At 41.6% G+C, this 17653-nt stretch overlaps 1 protein-coding gene across 7 annotated transcripts; it reads right to left on the bottom strand.

The window, feature by feature from the left end:
• Positions 1-1561: 1561 nt before the first annotated feature.
• Positions 1562-17575, bottom strand: LOC115171372 (phosphoinositide 3-kinase regulatory subunit 6-like). 7 transcript variants are annotated; one of them, XM_029728119.1, is made up of 19 exons: positions 17386-17575; positions 14035-14121; positions 13784-13875; positions 13590-13658; positions 13158-13293; positions 12929-12998; positions 12469-12646; positions 10735-10879; positions 6789-6875; positions 6311-6674; positions 5929-6022; positions 4754-4873; positions 4462-4572; positions 3651-3756; positions 3465-3538; positions 3137-3227; positions 2987-3039; positions 2584-2684; positions 1562-2431 (listed from the first exon to the last, which is right to left on the bottom strand). In XM_029728119.1, exons 2-19 carry the CDS (start codon positions 14111-14113, stop codon positions 2275-2277), a joined length of 2127 nt encoding a protein of 708 aa, XP_029583979.1. In that variant the 5' UTR covers positions 14114-14121; positions 17386-17575; the 3' UTR covers positions 1562-2274. The 7 variants fall into 7 exon arrangements, 6 of the variants coding, with proteins under 6 accessions (XP_029583979.1, XP_029583978.1, XP_029583976.1 ...); XM_029728118.1 differs by lacking the exon at positions 17386-17575 and adding an exon at positions 14325-14455; XM_029728116.1 differs by lacking the exon at positions 17386-17575 and adding an exon at positions 14321-14455 and having other exon boundaries at positions 13158-13290.
• Positions 17576-17653: the final 78 nt, after the last annotated feature.

A 17653-nucleotide genomic window follows, 5' to 3' on the forward strand; every position in this document is an offset into this window, starting at 1 on the left:
TTTAAATGAAATTATGGGCAGAAAGACAAATTCAACTCCATCTTTCATCAAATCAGATGGCTTATTCAGCACAAAACCCTTCGATGTTGGCAATTATTTCAATGATTACTTCATTGGCAAAGTGGGCAAACTTAGGCAGGAAATGTCAACAATGAACAGTGAGCCATCATATTCATGCATAAAAAATAATATAAGAAAAGCATTGGAAGTTTGAATTTTGTAAAGTTAGTGTGGAAGAGGTGGAACAATTATTGTTTTCGATCTATAATGACAAACCTCCTGGCAATGACAACTTAGATTGAAAGCTACTGAGGTTGGTAGCTGACTCTATAGCCACTCCAATCTTTCATATCTTTAATCTGAGCCAAGAGGAAAGTCTTTGTCCTCAAGCCAAGGTAATTCAGCTACCCAAGAGTGGTAAAGCGGCCTTTACTGGTTCTAACAGCAGACTTATAAACTTGGTGTCAGGTCTTAGCAAACTGTTGGGGAAAATATATGTTTGACCAAATACAATGCTATTTCTCTGTAAACAAATTAACAACAGACTTTCAGCATGCTCATAGAGAAGGGCACTCAACATGTACTGCACTGACACAAATTACAGATGATTGGTTGAAAGAAATTGATAAGAAGATTGTGGGAGCTGTACTGTTATATGTCAGTGCAGCCTTTGATATAATTGACCATAACCTGTCGTTGAAAAAACATGTTATGGCTTTTCAACCTCTGCCATATTGTGGATTCAGAGCTATCTATCTAATAGAACTAAAAGGGCTTTCTTTACTGGAAGCTTCTCTAATGTCAAATATGTAAAGTGTGTTGTACCGCAGGGCAGCTCTCTAGACTCTCCACTCTTTACTATTTTTACCAATGACCTGCCACTGGCATTAAACAAAGTTGATTCAACCATATACACATCAGCAACCACAGCTACTGAAGTCACTGAAACCCTAAACAAAGAGTTGCAGTCTGTTGAGTGGCCAGTAATAAACTGGTTCTGAACATCTCTAAAACTAAGAGAATTGTATTTGGTACAAATCATTCCCTAAGTTCTAAACCTCAGCTGAATCTGGTAATGAATGGTGTGGCTTTTGAACAAGTTGAGGAGACTAAATTACTTGGAGTTACCTTAGATTGTAAACTGTCACGGTCAAAACATATGGCCAGAACAGAGCGGCACGTCTTCCTCTTCATTGTAGTCAGAGTGTAATGACCGACGCTGGAGATGAGAAGCAGGTACGGGGAGTCAAACATTTAAACAGGAACAGACAGGTAACAGAACAGGAACAGCGTCAGCACACGGGTAAACAAAGACAAATGCAAATTAATGCAGAAGCAGGGAACAGAGCGGGGAACCAGATAGATATAGGGAAGGTAATGACAGAGGTGACTGAGTCCAGGTGAGTCCAATAATCGCTGATGCGCGTGACGGGGGGTGGCGGGGGGGGGGGGTGTAATGATGATGGCAGGAGTGTTCAATGCTGGGGAGCCTGGCGCCCTCGAGCACAAGGGAGGAAGAACGGGAGCAGGCGTGACACAGAGGGCTGATATAAAAGAGAGACCGACTGCATCACTTTTTATAAGAAACATTAATGTGTTGAAAATCCCAAATTGTTTGCAGAGTCAACTTACAGACACACGTACCCCACCAGACATGCCACCAGGGGTCTTTTCACAGTCCCCAAATCCAGAACAAATTTAAGAAAGCGTAAAGTATTATATAGAGCCCTTATCTTATATTGCTCAAATGAACAGCAAACCTGGTTTAAAAATAACAGATAAAGCAACCCCTCACGGCACAACACCTGTCCCTTATTTGGCCTAGATAGTTTGGCCTAGATAGTTTGCATGTATGTATTGGTATATAGGCTACGTGTGTGTTCAAAAAATTATAATTTGATGTAGTTCTGTGTTGGAGCTGTTCTTGTCTATTAATGTTCTGTATTATGTCATGTTTCATGTTTTGTGTGGAACCCAGGAAAAGCAGCTGCTGCTTTCTCAACAGCTAATGGGGATCATAATAAAATAAAAATTAAATAATCTATTTTTCATAAAACATATGTTAGAATTGTAAAACTAGATTTCATTGGGAAGGCAGATAAAACACTTTGTTATCAAAATAAATCCTTTTTGCATGTGAAAACACAGAATCTTACTCATTACTCCACGTGCTCAACCAACATCACTTTTGTTTTTAGCTTACTTCGCCATTGGCCAGAGCGGGGCACCTGGCTCACGCCTGGGATGGAGCCCGGGCTAAATAATCAAATCCCTTCAGTGGTTGATGCCAGTGAAGGTGTTGATTGGCAGAGGCAGGATCTTGCACATGTATTTGCTCAGCCCCACCTCCCTCTCCTCTCCCACACTGAACTTGGACTTGGAACTTGTTTGGAGACAATACCCTGGATCCAAACATGGAGAGATCTCAATGCTGTAAAAGAGTGTTAGTTACTTAGTTATTACAGTTTGAGCCCAGGGAAATTCTCTGTAAAAGACAACCAAATAACTACTGTATAGTATTCATCAATAGTAGAGATGGTAGAGCATCCTGGCATTCTATTGCTGATGAGTGTGATCTCTGACCTTTGGACATGTGTGTATTTCCTGCGACAGTCTTTGTCCAGACAGACAGTGAAGGTCTTATCTTCCAGGATTCTGATTTTAATGTTTTGGGTTCTGATCTCCTGTCAACACAGCATGGTAAAATTAAATATCCTGATAGGTTAGGAGCAAAAATCATTGTGAGATGTGACTCCAAACTGCAGTACCGTATGCCTACCCTCTTTGCATTTATGGGCTCAACTCAAACCTCTACCATTATATATAATTGCCTTAATCAATAATCTACTTTGAAGGTGATACATGAGGATAAGATCAAGAAACCACATCTGTCAGTGTGTTGCCTGACTGACAGTTTTAGTACTTTTTAATATGGTGTTACTGGGGTCTCAATGATTTATTATCACACATTCAGAAATATCCTTACCGTGCAGCATCTTGGATTTGTACTGTCAAAATTGACAGTGAGGAAATCAAGACCTAGGGAAAGTAGGGATGACAAATTGTTGATTTGAGGCAATGAAACCAAGTTGCCATTGAGAACAGCTAGGTAGTTACTATATGTTTTAATACAAACCTTCTGTTTCATTGGGTGATATTGCACTGATGCCCACTCCACATGTCATGACTGACATTCCCTGGACAACCTCTTGTTTGCTCAAGGAGACCTGCAGAAAGCATTTGAGACACATACACATTTGGTACTGTAGTTAAGACATTATGCCATACGGATTTAAAGGATATCTAGATATTTCCATAGTTGTTACTTTTCATTTAAACGTGTACTAATTGTTCCTAAATTATTAAAATGATACTGTACTACACTAACCAAGCATGAACACATTCACTAACCACTAATCAAATACTCTATAAAACAAATAGGGAAGAAAGCCTTCAGAAAGTACCTTACTGTAATTCACAGAAACCACCGCTCCACAGGTTCCATGTGTCTTCCTGGTTCGTCGCCTACTAGATCTCTCTGCAGAGAGACATTATGCAATCACCAACAGAAGCAGTAACAGGACGATCTAGTTTCTGTCCCTGTCCTGACAACACGGTTCATGCTGCATTCACAGTTGTGACAACAGTACCTTGTCTCAGATTTTCTCTGAGTGTTTTAGACTCCGGGAACTCAGCATCCAGGTGGGACACAAACACCTCATCCACAGGGCTGCCAGTCTGGCCAGAGACAGAGATCTGAAAACACAACAGGGCAACAAGAACAAGCTCAAATTAGGGAGAAATTTTTTTTTTTTTTCTTAATGATAACAAGTGGTTAAATTGAGCCGGAGCTACGCGAAGCAGGGCTCTTGGACCATGGGTCAAATGGAAAGCCAAGCTCCAGCAATCTACGGGTCCAAAGAAGAAAGAAGGATAAAACGTATGATAAAAGTATGATAAACCAAAGTTAAGATTAAGGCTTGGGTACCCTAGGATGACAGCAACCATAAACCTAGCTTCATGTCCACATCCTTGTTAAACCCTAACCCTCAACCACAACCCTAACCCTAGATTCATGTCTACATCCCACTTCAACCCTTAACCTAGCCTCAATCACAACCCTAATCCTAGCCCCATGTCCACATCCCGGTTCAACCCTAAACCTAGCCTCAACGACAACCCTAAGCCTAGCTTTACATCCACATTCTGGTTCAACCCTAACCCTGGCCCCAACCACAAACGTAACCCTAGCTCCTGCCCTAGCCCCCCCCCCCAATAGGGCTTTCCAACCTCCAAATTCCCAATTTAACCCCATGATGATAACCGTAATCATTATGCTATACTGGGCTATGAACTCTGTATGAACTATTCATGGGCTGCCATATGTTGGTGTTACATCCTGCTGATAACACACATGCACACACGTGACTATGACATGTGGATGTATCTCAGGGAGCTGACCTTGACGGAGTAGAGTGTGAAGTGGACAGGCTGTAGGCCACAGCGAAGGTAGTAGGAGAGGACGTCCACAAGGAAGTGATTGGGTTCTGATGACCTGCTGTGACTGGACTGCTGCAATGGCACATAGTAGACACAGCATTAGGTCTCACTGTGACATGACTGGATGTCTATTTCTCTCTTAATAAACCCTTTTTATTTAGGTTTCCTTGAACTCATTTGATGGATATTTTTGGACAATCATGATCAGAATTAGATTACTTTATAAAACAATGCATGTATTAGTACTCATTACCGTTCCTGCCAGCTTTGGAATCATGGCTCCCAAACTGTTGATGTTGCTTTCGTACCAGGGATCGACCCTTCCTAAGAACGAGGCTAGAGACAACCTGTCTCCAACTTGTGATGTGCTTTCCTGAAAAAGAGAAAAGTCTGGTTCCATAACCTATAAAATCATACCGGTTACTGTACATGTGCAGCATGAGATGGATGTTTATTTTACATTATTGGTATTATTGTTGTTTTCCCTCAGGAAACTAAAAAGATTTGGCATGAGTCTTGAGATCCTCAAAAGGTTCTACAGCTGTAACATCGAGAGCATCCTGACTGGTTGCATCACTGCCTGGTACGGCAATTGCTCGGCCTCTGACCGCAAGGCACCACAGAGGGTAGTGTGTACGGCCCAGTACATCACTGGGGCTAAACTGCCTGCCATCCAGGACCTCTACACCAGGCGGTGTCAGAGGAAGGCCCTAAAAATTGCCAAAGACCCCAGCCACCCCAGTCATAGACTGTTCTCTCTACTACCGTATGGCAAGCGGTACTGGAGTGCCAAGTCTAGGACAAAAAGGCTTCTCAACAGTTTTTACCCCAAAACCATAAGACTCCTGAACAGGTAATCAAATGGCTACCCGGACGATTTGCACTGAATGCCCCCCCCCCCCAACCCCACACCCAACCCCTCTTTTACGCTGATGCTACTCTCTGTTGATCATATATGCATAATCACTTTAACTATACATTGATGTACATACTACCTTAATTGGGCCGACCAACCAGTGCTCCCGCACGTTGGCTAACCGGGCTATCTGCATTGTGTCCCACCACCTGCCACCCACCACCCGCCAACCCCTCTTTTACGCTACTGCTACTCTCTGTTCATCATATATGCATAGTCACTTTAACCATATCTACATGTACATACTACCTCAATCAGCCTGACTAACCGGTGTCTGTATGTAGCCTTGCTACTGTTATAGCCTCGCTACTGTATATAGCCTGTCTTTTTACTGTTGTTTTATTTCTTTACTTACCTATTGCTCACCTAATACCTTTTTTTGCACTATTGGTTAGAGCCTGTAAGTAAGCATTTCACTGTAAGGTCTACCTACGCCTGTTGTATTTGGCGCACGTGACAAATAAACTTTGATTTGACTTGATCATTGGATTTTGGACTGGATTATTGCTCACAGGTGAATTGACGATAGGCTCATCAGTGACAGGGATGTAGTATATCTGTAGGTTCACTCTCTTGGTCAAGATGAGATGTTTTGCCTCCCTTTTTCTGCACACAAAAGTAATGCACATTGTAAAACAGTTCACACACATTTCTAAATGACAGAATTACAGTGTAATTACAGTGTACAGTAGTCCTCTGTATCTCAGTTGGTAGAGCATGGTGTTTGCAACGCCAGGATAGTGGGTTCAACTTCCAGCACTACCTGGAAGTTGAACCCACTAAAATGTATGCACGCATGACTGTAAGTCACTTTGGATAAAAACAGAATTTCACATGTATGAGGATGGAACTAGGTATTAAGGGACATTAAGGGAAAGTAGCAGTACATCCTACCGGATTGAGTGATACGCCTTGGCCAGTCTCCCCAGCACCCTGTCGTCTCCCATCATCACTATGCGTGCGGTATGGTTCCCCTCCTTTTTAGGGAGAGGGGTGCTACTGGTGGGCCCCTTGATGTTTTCCTGTACCAGAGCCATTTTGTCTTCTGGCTTCATTCTCCCTCTGAAACACGGTGACCGTGACCGAGTGAATGGATTCCTCTGTTCCCGCTCCTCCATGTCAGACAGGTCCTTCTCTATTCCACTATCAACAGACAGGAGGGAAACCCTCTTAGAAACATCCTCCTCTTCCTCCTCCTGGTACATAGAGTTCCGCTCAGAGGTGGAAACGTTTAGGGTGAAGTTCACCAGCTCATTCCCTATAGAAAAATATGAAAGATTCAAGATTGCCACACTATCTATTAGTCTGATTTGACAGAATGTTCAAGTCTTTATAAAACCCTAGAAACTAAGGTTCTCTGATGTTGACTCACACAGCTCCTCTTCGTTTGTCCACAGGTGGAAGTGAATCTCTGGAGAGGGCAATGGAGTGTTAGAAAAAGAGCCACGGGCCTTTGGGTCTGAACAGAGAGAGAGTGAACATAACACAATAAACAGTGAATATCTTGTTTGTCACAGTCAGCAAATCTCTTTCATTATTCTCTTTTAGCCTTTGGTGGTATACCATATACACCATATGCCGGGGTATTTAGAAATGGCCACGGGATGGTTTTTCAATACCGTCAATACTGTTGAAATTATTTCTTTGAAGTTTTTCAATACATTTTAATATTTGTAGCTACTCTTTAAATAAATACCTGCAGTAAACTTGTGCAATACCTTAGGAGATAAAGCAGACCGCGTTCTTCATTTCACCTGTCACACTATTTTACATTATGAAGCTTACTGTAGTTCCCCAGAACAGCTAAGCCAGTCACGTGGTTGTTTGTAAATAGCACAAAGGGTGGAAGAGGGAGCAGGTGAGTCCATCTGTGTATTTGAAAGGCAACAGTGTTTTTGCTTCAAAAGAGTGAGCAGGGGCGTGCAACTATAGTTTTCCTTCACAGAAAATACATTAGTGTAAGAAAATAGGTGCATTTTTATCAAATGACAATGGAAGTGCAACACCATTTGGCTGGCAGCCACACGACTAAATGAGCTTAATATGAAAAAGCTAGGTCTTTTAAAACATATTTCTAATGTTTATCATAGAAAGAATGTAGCCAGCTACATTTCCCAATGTTTTGCTTAAAGTTAATCTAGAATTTTACCAGAGAAAAGTAGGCTAAAAATGAAAAGTACCAGAGATAGGTAGCTACACATTAGGCTGTCTGCTGATAGAATGCCCTTTTGTGAATTCTCATCCGAGTGGAGAAGTGCAACTGAAGCATCAAATTTGTCTGATGCCAGGCAGAAATGACATTAAGAAACATTTTAGATCTGCGTTTATGTCACGAGAATTTTTATCCCAATGTTCTAACAGAACTATTTTATAGTTTTGACCAATTCCCCCGAGGTTGTAAATCTCGGGTTAATGAAGAATTAGACAAAGTCTCAGATTCTGTAATAGGTTAGTTCTTTATTCAGAGAGCTCTGAAGTAAAAAATGAGAACGAAGTCTTTTTATAACACACACACACACACACACACACACACACACACACACACACACACACACACACACACACACACAACTGAATTCTTATCAATAGAAACTCCACCTTTCTTTTAGGCGGGATGTATTTTTCCTACAGTTCACATTCCTAGTCTATCACTTTTCTACCAGCCTGGCAATTTCTAGCCGTTACTCTCCTCCCTAGATTAGAGGGGCCATTGAAAGGGCCTCTTTCTTGTTGTCAGTTTTCAGAGTTATAACTAGGTCATCTGTAGTTCAGTTGTTCTTTGTTGTCTCAACTATACATTTCTCACCTTGCTACATAGTAACACAATGTTTTTTGTCTTAACTTGTCTTACACACACATTATTGGATTATAGTTTTATAATTCTAATACATTTCACACAGTCATACAGTTTCAGAGTGGAACACTTTAGCCATTATCTTAAAACATACATTATTATTCTATCAGTTTATAAAACGCATCAAGGTATTTCTTATGCGTTTTGTCTTTTCTTTGTGAAAAATGTAGAATTCCTTGTTAACACGACCCCTAAGTTTAACTTGCTAGTTATCTAAGTATATCCTAGTGGTTAGGCAGGGTAGCCTAGTGGTTAGCGTGTTGGGCTAGTAACCAAAAGGTTGCAAGTTCAACTCCCTGAGCTGACAAGGTACAAATGTGTTGTTCTGCCCCTGAACAAGGCACTTGTTCCTAGGCCATCATTGAAAATAAGAATTTGTTCTTAACTGACTTGCCTAGTTAAATAAAAGTAAGTGGCTGAAATAATTAGGTAACATATGGTGTTAGCTTTCTGCTGTGTTTGAGAGACCTGTACAGCTGCCAATGTTATCTTGATTTCCTTGTGTTTTTTCTCCTCTACGTTCTTGGCTTTCTACTACTCTGTCCCTCTTCTCCGAGCAGAGCAGGCAGGCCCATTGCCCTAGCAACTCCAGACTCCACACAGACACAGTGTGTACACATGCTGCTCCAAAGCCAGTACTGTTCTTCCTTCAAACAAGCATGCATCAAAACTTTGTTCATTTGCACAATGTCTCTCATTCACTTTCACTTGTAAAATGTCCAAACTCATGAAAAGGACATTCGGTAGCTGCTACCTATATACAGTACTAGTCAAAAGTTTGGACACGCCTACTCATTCAACGGGTTTTCTTTATTTTTTACTATTGTCTACATTGTAGAATAAAGGTGAAGACATCAAAACTATGAAATAACACATATGGAATCATGTAGTAACCAAAGAAGTGTTAAACAAATCGGTATACATTTTATATTTGAGATTCTTCGAAGTAGCTATGCTAAGCACTTGTTGGCTGCTTTTCCTTCGCTATGCGGTTTCAACTCATCCCAAACCATTTCAATTGGGATGAGGTTGGGTGATTGTGGAGGCCAGGTCATCTGATGCAGCACTCCATCATGCTTCTTCTTGGTCAAATAGGCCTTACACAGCTTGGAGTTGAGTTGGGTCATTGTCCTGTTGAAAAACAAATGAAAGTCCCACTAAGTGCAAACCAGATGGGATGGCGTATTGCTGCAGAATGCTGTGGTAGCCATGCTGGTTAAGTGTGCCTTGAATTCGAAATAAATCATTGACAGTGTCACCAGCAAAGCACCCCCACACCATCACACCTCCTCCTCCATGCTTCACGATGTTAACCACACATGCAAAGATCATCTGTTCACCTACTCTGCGTCTCACTAAGACACAGCGGTTGGAACCAAAACTCTCAAATTTGGACTAATCAGACCAAAGGACAGATTTCCACCGGTCTAATGTCCATTGCTTGTGTTTCTTGGCCCAAGCAAGTACCTTCTTCTTATTGGTGTCCTTTAGTAGTGGTTTCTTTGCAGGCATTTGACCATGAAGGTCTGATCCACGCAGTCTCCTCTGAACAGTTGATGTTGAGATGTGTCTGTTACTTTAACTCTGTGAATAATTTATTTGGGCTTATCCTCCACAGCAGAGGTAACTCTGGGTCTTCCTTTCCTGTGGCGGTCCTCATGAGAGCCAGTTTCATCATAGCGCTTGATGGGTTTTGCAACTGCACTTGAAGAAACTTTCAAAGTTCTTGACATTTTCTGCATTGACTGACCTTCATGTCTTAAAGTAATGATGGACTGTCGTTTCTTTTTGCTTATTTGAGCTGTTCTTGCCCTATTTGGTCTTTTACCAAATAGGACTATCTTCTCTATACCAACCCTACCTTGCCATAACACAACTTATTGGCTCAAACGCATTAAGGAAAGAAAGTCCACAAATGAACTTTTAACAAGGCACACCTGTTAATTGAAATGCATTCCAGGTGACTACCTCATGAAGCTGGTTGAGAGAATGCCAAAAGTGTGCAAAGCTGTCATCAAGGCAAAGGGTGGCTACGTTGAAGAATCTCAAATTTAAAATATATTTAGATTTGTTTAACACTTTTTTAACACATGATTCCATATGTGTTATTTCATAGTTCTGATGTCTTCACTATTATTCTACAATGTAGAAAATAGTCAAAATAAAGAAAAACCCTGCAATAAGTAGGTGTCCAAACTTTTGACTGGTACTGTATGTGTAACTTCATGAGCTGGATTGCCTGTCTTTGCAATTAGTTTATTTTCGTTTGCGCTTGTTAGCATATTTAGGTAGCAGCCTTCATGGAAATTTGCTATGACTTGTGCTAATTTAGTTAGCATTATGGTATTAGATGCCCAATGGGTTTTCTGGTGCCCCCTTGTGTACTAAACCTGTAATACCATAAGGATGGTATGCCGATAGGAAAATCTGCATACCGCCCAACCCTATCCTCCTTTACACACACCTTGGTTAGCAGAGGTCAGGATGTCACTGTAGATGTGCTGTAGCCTGGTTTGGTACTGGTCGCGGCCGGCCTCACCGTTCTCTATACTCTGCTCTACAGCTAACACCACCTCCTGGAAGTACTGCTCCACATCTTCTCCTAGATCCTGCGGCACACACACACATACACGCCCGCACACACGTGATTTCATTATCCATCTGATGCACACAATTTTTTTATTTTTTTTATTTTATTTCACCTTTATTTAACCAGGTAGGCAAGTTGAGAACAAGTTCTCATTTACAATTGCGACCTGGCCAAGATAAAGCAAAGCAGTTCGACAACATACAACAACACAGAGTTACACATGGAGTAAAACAAACATATAGTCAATAATACAGTAGAAAAATAAGTCTATATACAATGTGAGTAAATGAGGTGAGATAAGGGAGGTAAAGGCAAAAAAGGCCATGGTGGCAAAGTAAATACAATATAGCAAGTAAAACACTGGAATGGTAGATTTGTAGTAGAAGAAAGTGCAAAGTAGAAATAGAAATAATGGGGTGCAAAGGAGCAAAATAAATAAATAAATACAGTAGGGGAAGAGGTAGTTGTTTGGGCTAAATTATAGATGGGCTATGTACAGGTGCAGTGATCTGTGAGCTGCTCTGACAGCTGGTGTTCAAAGCTAGTGAGGGAGATAAGTGTTTCCAGTTTCAGAGATTTTTGTAGTTCGTTCCAGTCATTGGCAGCAGAGAACTGGAAGGAGAGACGGCCAAAGGAGAAATTGGCTTTGGGGGTGACCAGAGAGATATACCTGCTGGAGCGCGTGCTACAGGTGGGTGCTGCTATGGTGACCAGTGAGCGGAGATAAGGGGGACTTTACCTAGCAGGGTCTTGTAGATGACCTGGAGCCAGTGGGTTTGGCGATGATTATGAAGCGAGGGCCAGCCAACGAGAGCGTACAGGTCGCAGTGGTGGGTAGTATATGGGGCTTTGGTGACAAAACGGATGGCACTGTGATAGACTGCATCCAGTTTGTTGAGTAGGGTATTGGAGGCTATTTTGTAAATGACATCGCCAAAGTCGAGGATCGGCAGGATGGTCAGTTTTACGAGGGTATGTTTGGCAGCATGAGTGAAGGATGCTTTGTTGCGAAATAGGAAGCCAATTTTAGATTTAACTTTGGATTGGAGATGTTTGATGTGAGTCTGGAAGGAGAGTTTACAGTCTAACTAGACACCTAGGTATTTCCAGTTGTCCACATATTCTAAGACAAAACCGTCCAGAGTAGTGATGCTGGACAGGCGGGCAGGTGCAGGCAGCGATCGGTTGAAGAGCATGCATTTCGTTTTACTTGTATTTAGGAGCAGTTGGAGGCCACAGAAGGAGAGTTGTATGGCATTGAAGCTCGTCTGGAGGGTTGTTAACACAGTGTCCAAAGAAGGGCCAGAAGTATACAGAATGGTGTCGTCTGCGTAGAGGTGGATCAGAGACTCACCAGCAGCAAGAGCGACATCATTGATGTATACAGAGAAAAGAGTTGGCCCAAGAATTGAACCCTGTGGCACCCCCATAGAGACTGCCAGAGGTCCGGACAACAGGCCCTCCGATTTGACACACTGAACTCTATCAGAGAAGTAGTTGGTGAACCAGGCGAGGCAATCATTTGAGAAACCAAGGTATGTAATACCAAGATATGAAATCAATTAATCCAAACGTCTCATATCATCACAGCCCATTGACCTCCCTCACCTCCAGAGCTTGAGTCAGTATGGGACCATGACAGGCCTTCACCAGTCCAGCCTGCAGAGTGTGCAGTAGCACCCGTCTTGCCAGAGTGTCACTTTGGGGGCTGGCCAGCACCAGGTCTGCCCTCACTGCCTGCCACAGGGGCCCTGAGAACACAGCCGGGTCTGCAAACACAAATACCCTACGGGGGACATAGTCAGAGGGGCAGCCAGTCAGCACAGCTATTGTGGATACAGCACAACCTCAGAGTAGCTGACGGGAAAGTCCTCATTTAAAATCATCTGTTTGTGAAAGGGAAAGTGACACCACAGCTCACACATAGCAAACAAACCCCCACCCTCACCTTATGAGAAATTACCATGACTAAATTAGTCAGCTGTTGCTAGTGACTACAAACTGACTTCAGTGGGAAGTGTAAAATATCTTCTGATGGCATATGTGTTTGTGGGTGTTTTAAACTCACTTTTCCTGCTGGGGAAAATGTTTGTTCCTTAGGCTCTGCTCAGCAATTACCCTTCTCTGATACAAAGCTCCTGTGGAGGAAGTTATTGTAGGGGAGGGAGCTTTAGCAGAACAAAGGGAGTAAGGTAAATAAATGTTTGGAGAACTGTATACTGTATTCATATGATTAAAATGTGCTTGTGCTACAGTACATGCCACTGTGTAAAGTGTAAAGTGCTAGTGATGAGTACCTGGTGTGATCTGCTCCATCTTTATGCTTCTCATGTATCTCAGTGCGATAGTACAGTAGGGCTCTGGAAGTGTTAGGAGCCTTTTGAAGCACTCATACACTCTCTGAAACAGGTTACATGGAATGTGGCCAGACTGCTACCGATACACCGGAATAAAAAGAGCAGCCATCACAATCAGATACATACATCAGAGCTGATTGGCAAGTAAAAACAAACACAAACACAAAACAATCACATAGCTTGAATAAGGCATACCAAAATAGAACAAACAAGGAACAATATAGTTATTCTAAGCAGGATAAAGATAACCAGGAAATCAACACAAGAAATATGATACGTGGAAATAACACTGTAAACAAGACCTCAGTAATACAGGACAGCTACTCTCTGATCAAGGTTATTTCAGATGAAGGTAAGGTAAATGAATCTGACCTGAATAATAACATAGTTGAGAGTGTGAAGCAATGGAATGACATGCATCTTATAGTCAAGCCTCTCCACCTGAATCAACAAATGAAGGAAGCTTTCATCATCAAACTGTCAATTAAAATGGCCAATTATACTTCTGAAGGGCATGCCATGTGTCATTCTGCAAGAACAGAATACTCTAGTAGTGTCAGACCAACCTTCTCTAGCTCTTTGACCAGAACGCTGACCAGTGAGACACTGTTAGATGGATGGGTCTCCATCTTCTTATGAAGAGTCCACCTCAGCATACCTTCAGGAAGTCATACAAGGCTGCTGAATTGACCACATAATGTCCTCAAGTCTATTAAATTGTGTAATACTATTAATATTCTACAATAGATCATTATGCCACATAATGATGAATGTGATAATAGTTGACTTTTTATTGTTGTATGCACTGATAATGTACCTTTGTTGCATGAGGAGGCAGCCTGTCTGAGGATGGCCTGGATACTGTTGTACATACTGGCCTCCACTGCTGACGACATACTGGCAGCTACAATAATAGAGTTATAAACATCAAATGTCATATTTTGACAAGATAGCAGCTCTGTTTAAAAACACAGTGGTCCTATGTGTGGGGATGCTAGATGTCAGTCTACCCAAGTAATTAAAAGGGACAAACAACAGTAAAGAGTATATATAAATCATTTAAATACTGTATGAGTTCAAAGACTGAGTAAGTGAACGTTTACCTACTGGAGGGTTCCATGGGGTTGTTTCCTTATTCATCCCAAGAGAATTTGGAGGTCAAACATCACATTTTAGCATCATGGGCTTGACATCACATGTACTGTATATAGTGGATTTACAGTGCTTTCGGAAAGTATTCAGACCCCTTCCTTGACTTTTTCCACATTTTGTTATGTTACAGCTGTCACGTCCTGACCAGTAAAAGGGGTTGTTTGTTATTGTAGTTTGGTCAGGGCGTGGCAGGGGGTGTTTGTTTAGTGTGTTTCGTTTTTTGGGGGGTAATGTTCTATGTTAGTCTATTTCTATGTCTGTGTCTAGTATTATATTTCTATGCTTAGTTTATTGGGTTGACCTTCAATTGGAGGCAGCTGTTCCTCGTTGCCTCTAATTGAAGTCCTATTTATTAGGGGTGTTTTTTCATTGGGATTTGTGGGTAGTTGTTCCGTGTAGCTGTGTGCCTTACAGAACTGTTTTTCGTCGTTGTTTTTGATTAAGTGTTTATTTTGGTTTTCTTCATAATAAAGAAGATGAGTATTCACATTCCCGCTGCGTTTTGGTCCCATCCTTACGACGAACGTGACAACAGCCTTATTCTAAAATTGATTACATAATTTTTTCCCCCTCAATCCACACACAATAGCCCATAATGACAAAGCGTATTTATTAAAAATATAAAACCTTATTTACATAAGTATTCAGACCCTTTACTATAAGACTCAAAATTGAGCTCAGGTCCTGTTTCCTGTTTCCATTGATCATCCTTGAGATGTTTCTACAACTTGATTGGAGTGAACCTGTGGTAAATTCAACACACCTGTCTTTATAAGGTCCCACAGTTGACAGTGCAGCAAAAACCAAGCCATGAGGTCGAAGGAATTGTCCCTAGAGCTCAGAGACAGGATTGTCTCGAGGCACAGATCTGGGGAAGGGTACCAAAACATTTCTGCAGCATTGAAGGTCCCTAAGAACACAGTGGCCTCCATCATTCTTAAATGGAAGAAGTTTGGAACCACCAAGAAGCTTCCTAGAGCTGACCACCCGGCCGAACTGAGTAATCAGGGGAGAAGGGCCTTGGTCAGGGTGGTGACTCTGACAGAGCTCCAGAGTTCCTATGTGGAGATGGGAGAACCTTTCAGAAAGACAATCATCTCTGCAGCACTCCACTAATCAGGCCTTTATGGTAGTGTCGCCAGACGGAAGTTACTCCTCAATAAAAGGCACATGACAGCCCACTTGGAGTTTGCCAAAAGGCACCTAAAGACTATGGTCTGGTGAAACCAAAATGTAACTCTTTGGCCTGAATGCGAAGCGTCACGTCTGGAGGATACCTAGCACCAAGTATGGTGATGTATGGTGATGGCAGCATCATGCTGTGAGGATGTTTTTCAGAGGCAGTGACTGGGAGACTAGTCAGGATCGAGGGAAAGATTAACGGAGCAAAGTACAGAGAGATCCTTGACAAAAATAATTTGCTTCAGAGCGCTCAGGACCTCAGACTGAGGTGAAGGTTCACCTTCCAACAGGACAACGACCCTAAGCACATAGCTAAGACAATGCAGGAGTGGCTTCGGGACAAGTCTCTGAATGTCTTTGAGTGGCCCAGCCAGAGCCCGGACTTGAATTCGATTGAACATCTCTGGAAAGACCTGAAAATAGCTGTGCAGCGACGCTCCCCATCCAACCTGACAGAGCTTGAGAGGATCTGCAGAGAAGAATGGGAGAAACTCCCCAAATACAGGTGTGCCAAGCTTATAGCGTCATACCCAAGAAGACATGATACTGTAATCGCTGCCAAAGGTGCTTCAACAAATGACTGAGTAAAGGGTCTTATTTTTTGCAAACATTTTTAAAAACCTATTTTGCTTTGTCATTCTGGGATATTGTGTGTAGACTGATGAGGGAAAAATCATCTATTTAATCCATTTTAGAATAAGGCTGTAATGTAACAAAATGTGGAAAAAGTCAAGGGGTCTGAATATTTTCCAAATGCACTCTAAGACAACCAAGGAACGGAAGGTGGGAGGACTTCTCCGCAACTCATAAAAACATGAAGACTTTCTGATCATTCACTTGATAAGAGACACCTAACCTATCAGACACCAATGTTTATACATACAGAGAAACTTCGTGAGAAATGATTTTGACAAATTATAATTGATGAATTTATGTAATTTACAAACGTACATGAAAACCCTATTACATTCATACAAACTCAAACGGTCTAATGCGGCCGTTCCGCATCAACACATAGCGTACAGTCAAGTAAGCCTTCTCAGATCACACTTTGAGGCCAGAATTAACCTGTTTCCTGTCTACAGAAATGTGTGGGTGTAGAGAGCATGACGACTAGTTATAAACAGAGAAGTACTCTCTGACAAACTGAAAGGCAGAAAGACCCATAATGAAAAGATGTATTAACTACACAAATCAGAATGATTTCTGGATGAATGCGAGACTTCCTCTTCTGCTATGGAAAAGATTTTCAGAACTATTGAGTTCTCTATGCAATTGACACAATGCACATGTGAATACTGAACGCATGACAAATTACAATCAGTCAGTCCTCCTTCCACCAAATTCCAGATACAAATTTAGGGTCATTGCGCTAGTAATACTTCCTACTTTCAAAGTTGACTTCATGTTCCTTTCTTTCAATCAATCAAATCAAACCTAGTCTAATTGTATATAACATTTTTGTAATTTGTCACTGAAGTGAACTTTAAAAGTGCAAGCCTGAGGTGAAAAACTCCTTAGGGAACCCAGCGGACTGGCTCAGCATAAGCCTACATGTAAACTATTGCTGACCTAGGCTATTTATAAAAAACTTGTCATAAGCAACAGTGAAATTGATATCAATGTGCAGTGATCTATGACTGAGAACATTAAAAGTAACATATATGTATTAGAGTTATAGATGTAAAAACAGCAAACTCTACATTGCAGCAATCACTATTTCAACACTATCGCAAATGTCTGCTTTACAGGTGGTACAAATACACTTTACTATTACAGTATAGCCTATAATACAATTAATTATACAGTAGCCATCCTACAGAGATTCACCTGCCTTGTATTTTGCCACTGTACGCTGACACTGGATGTGGACGAATTGACTGATGAACAGCTGCAGCTACAAGGTACACCGTTGTTTTTGTAGATGGAAATTTGGTAAAAAAGACAATTCATTACCCACATTCTATCATGTAGCCTCTCTAGGTACGTGGGTCGCGCATCAGCCCTCCTGGCTAATCTAGTAGGCTACAGAAACTAAAACAGTATATTTGGCCACACCTTCTTTGTAATATGTAGGCAGGCTGACTCGCGACCCAATGTTC

Source organism: Salmo trutta, chromosome 32, assembly GCF_901001165.1.
Source record: "Salmo trutta chromosome 32, fSalTru1.1, whole genome shotgun sequence".
Classification (NCBI taxonomy): Eukaryota; Metazoa; Chordata; class Actinopteri; order Salmoniformes; family Salmonidae; genus Salmo; species Salmo trutta.